The sequence below is a fragment of the Priapulus caudatus genome, unplaced genomic scaffold (genome assembly GCF_000485595.1).
Source record: "Priapulus caudatus unplaced genomic scaffold, Priapulus_caudatus-5.0.1 Scaffold193, whole genome shotgun sequence".
NCBI classification, from domain to species: Eukaryota; Metazoa; Priapulida; class Priapulimorpha; order Priapulimorphida; family Priapulidae; genus Priapulus; species Priapulus caudatus.
The window spans coordinates 324,062-327,496 of NW_014577254.1; the positions used below are offsets into that span (position 1 = coordinate 324,062).

General features: G+C 42.9%; 2 protein-coding genes across 2 annotated transcripts in view; both read left to right on the plus strand.

Annotated features, from left to right (window-relative positions):
- The first annotated feature begins 489 nt into the window (after positions 1-489).
- The window catches only part of LOC106807060 (aminopeptidase N-like), a 15,457-nt gene continuing 12,511 nt past the window's right edge, over positions 490-3,435 (plus strand). Inside the window, exon 1 of the mRNA XM_014809287.1 lies at positions 490-578. The gene's annotated coding sequence lies outside the window, so the exon portion shown is untranslated. The remainder of the gene's footprint in view (positions 579-3,435) is intronic.
- LOC106807057 (aminopeptidase 2, mitochondrial-like) overlaps positions 982-3,435 on the plus strand; it is a 6,612-nt gene continuing 4,158 nt past the window's right edge. Inside the window, exons 1-2 of the mRNA XM_014809284.1 lie at positions 982-1,036; positions 1,765-1,833. Coding sequence (XP_014664770.1) covers positions 989-1,036; positions 1,765-1,833 — 117 coding nt within the window. The 5' untranslated portion in view covers positions 982-988. The remainder of the gene's footprint in view (positions 1,037-1,764; positions 1,834-3,435) is intronic.

The window sequence follows — 3,435 nt, forward strand, 5'->3', positions numbered from 1 at the left end:
CAGAGAGATTCCTGTACATGCAAACTACTTTACACAGAGAGATTCCTGTACATGCAAACTACTTTACACAGAGAGATTCCTGTACATGCAAACTACTTAATGCATGGCTATTTTTGTAATTGCAATGTACTTTATGGATGGTAATTCCGATACATGCGAACTAGTTTATGCAGGTTTATTCCTTTGCATACAAACTAGTTTGTGCGTAATTCCTGCGCATGCGAACTCCTTTACTAATTGAAATTGACTGTGTGTGTGGGGGGGGGGAGAACTAGTTTCGTAGCTATATATTTGCTAGCTATCTAATGTCGTATTTATCTGTATGACCAGGGGACGATAAATTAAAACGTGCTATAACTATGTGTATATAACAATTTTGATAGTTTCTAGGCTCACTCCTTAGCGTAAATGTGATTTACACACGGTATAGTACCATAGTACTTTAAGCAGTTCATAAAATGACGTGAACTTTTGCTTTTTTAGTCAGAGATATGAGGTTCTCCTCACTCTCATCCGTGGTGATGAACTGAACTGGGATAAGCCAGACAGAGTCTGGATGCATCAAAACGACACCACAGGTAGTAATAAATGATAGTATAAATGAATAATAATAAATGACAGTATAAAAAAAAAAAAAACATATTCCCGTAAACAGAAAATCATTTATTTTGTATATAAGGCAACCAATAATGTTTGTAATAACTATAACATTATAACAATAAACTAATAATCATGGTCAACCCTTAATGGTTTGCAATGCCGATTCTCCATCAAGTACAGTCAGGGTTACGAACAGGTACCTCTGTAATTAAAGAGCATTACAATGATCAATTTGAATGAATTGATTATGTTTTGAATCAATTATGCAGTGAATTATCAATTTAATACATATATATATATATGAATGGATGGATAAATAGAACTTAACTTACTGCATTAGAAATCCTAACATCTTCGTTCATTTCAACAGGGAAGTTCGATTAACAGGATGACCCAGTACATGATGGGACAGGAGACGTACACGCGTGCACTTACGGTGAGTCAGCTACCAGACCCAAGAAACCCAGACCCAGACCCAGACCAACCATCGAAATTAACGCCGTCAGAACGAGTCCGGAGTAAAATACTCCCTGATTTACTGTCGGACTCCCTGATTTGACATATGCAGGAGTCCATGTGACTCCCTGAAAATTCTGCTATATACTAACTAGTTTGCTCCAGAGCACGACCTCGTGGAATTACAGTATTTTTTCAGCAAATGTTGCAAAGAAAATTTGGCAGACGTGCAATCGCATGAATCTTCAAAATAACCACATGCGTTATTGTTAATATCTTTAGTTTCGAGCTTCAGACTTTGACTCCCTTGTTCAAAAGTTAATTTCTACCGCCGAGTTCATATCGCACAGTACCTCCCTGATATCCACACGGGGTAGAGTAATATTCGCTGCCGTAAAACCCATGTGTTGATTAAAACCGCAGTACGATGAGTGGATATCGGTCCGCACCCGGTTCGCATGGTATGTGCAATTAGTAACGTGCAATTAATTATGGAAATTATCGGTGGAAACTAGGAATTAATTACGCATATTGACATGTTATTCCCCAGGTTTCTTACTATGTTTTTTGATGAGTATGGTGGTATTATTTTAGGACGAAATTCTATCGTTATAATTGCGTACCCAAAACTGCACCTACATGATATTCAATAGGAGTTGTGCTGTACTGCTGTAATGTTCTGTGTCTTTATTACATTCTGAATTTCAGCGCTACTTGAATCGCCACGCTTATGGTACGTACGCGAGGACAGATGATCTGTGGACGGCTCTAACTGAGGTAAGAACGAGCTTGCGCATATAATTCCGATAACATGTAAATGTATGTGTTCGTGGGCGTGAGTGCATGCATGGCCATTGCGTAGCTGCGTCTATTCCGATAAGCATGTAAATGTAGTGTGTTTCGTGCGTCGAGTGCATGCATGGCGCATGCGTACATGCGTCTTATTCCGGGTAACATGTAAATGTATGGCGTTCGTGCGTGAAAGTGACATGCATGGCCATGCGTACGTGCGTCTATTCGATAACATGTAAATGTATGCGTTCGTGCGTGAGTGCATGGCATGGCGCATGCGTACATGCGTCTATTCCGATAAGCATGTAATGTATGCGTTCGTAGCGTAGTGCATCGCATGCCATGGCGTACATGCGTCGGTATTCCGATAACAATGTAAATGTAAATGCGTTCCGTGCGTGAGTGGATGCATGCCCATGCGTACGGCGCTATTCCGATAGCATGTAAATGTATGCGTTTCGGCGTGAGTGGCATGCCATGGCCATGCGTACAGTGCGTCTATTCCGATAACATGTAACTGTATGTGTTGCGTGCGTGAGTGCATGCATGGCCATGCGTACGTGCGTGACTATTCGCGCTAAGCATGTAATGTATGTGTTCGTGCGTGAGTGCATGCATGGCCCTGCGTACATGCGTCCTATTCCGATAACATGTAAATGTATGTGTTCGTGGCGTGAGTGCAATGCATGGCCATGCGTACATGCGTGCTATTCCGATAACATGTAAAGTGTATGCGTTCGTGCGTGAGGCATGCATGGCCATGCGTCGTGGCGTCTATTGCCGATAACATGTAAATGTATGCGTTCGTGCGTGAGTGCATGCATGGCGCATAGCGTAGCGTGCGTCTATTCGCGATAAGCATGTAAATTATTGCGTTCGTGCGTGAGTTGCATGCATGGGCCATGCGTACATGCGTCTATTCCGTAACATGTAAATGTATGTGTTCGTGCGTGAGTGCATGCATGGCGCTATGCGTAAGTGCGTCTATTCCGCGATACCAATGTAATATGATATGCGTTCGTGCGTGAGTGCAATGCATGGCCATGCGTACAGCGTCTATTCCGATACATGTAAATGTATGTGTTCGTGCGTGAGTGCATGCATGGCCCCTGCGTAGGTGCGTCTATCCGATAACATGTAAATGTATGTGTTCGTGCGTGAGTGGGCATGCATGGCCATGGCGTCCGTGCGTCTATTCGGCGGATAACATGTAAAGTGGCATGCGCTTCCGTACGACGTGCGTATGTGCATGCACTGCATCAAAGACGGTCTGCACAGCAGTGTTCGGGAACTAAACCAAGGTACTGTGTTGAAAGCGCTGTCACTCCCATTATGGCTGCATTAGCCTAGAGCAGTGGCTTCTTGAACTGGGAATGGGTTCATCGAAAGTGAATGAAATTATTTTGGGTGAATGAAACTTAGGCCAATCAACACATGAGGAAATTTAGTCGGCGGGATGAAATTTTGTGATAAAGACTCGATGGGTGAATGACAGCTGAATAGTGTAGCACCCAACTTTAGCCCGCTAAGGACGTTAGCGCCCGCAATATGTTCAAGGCATGAAATGTTTTTTTTTGCACCGTCCAA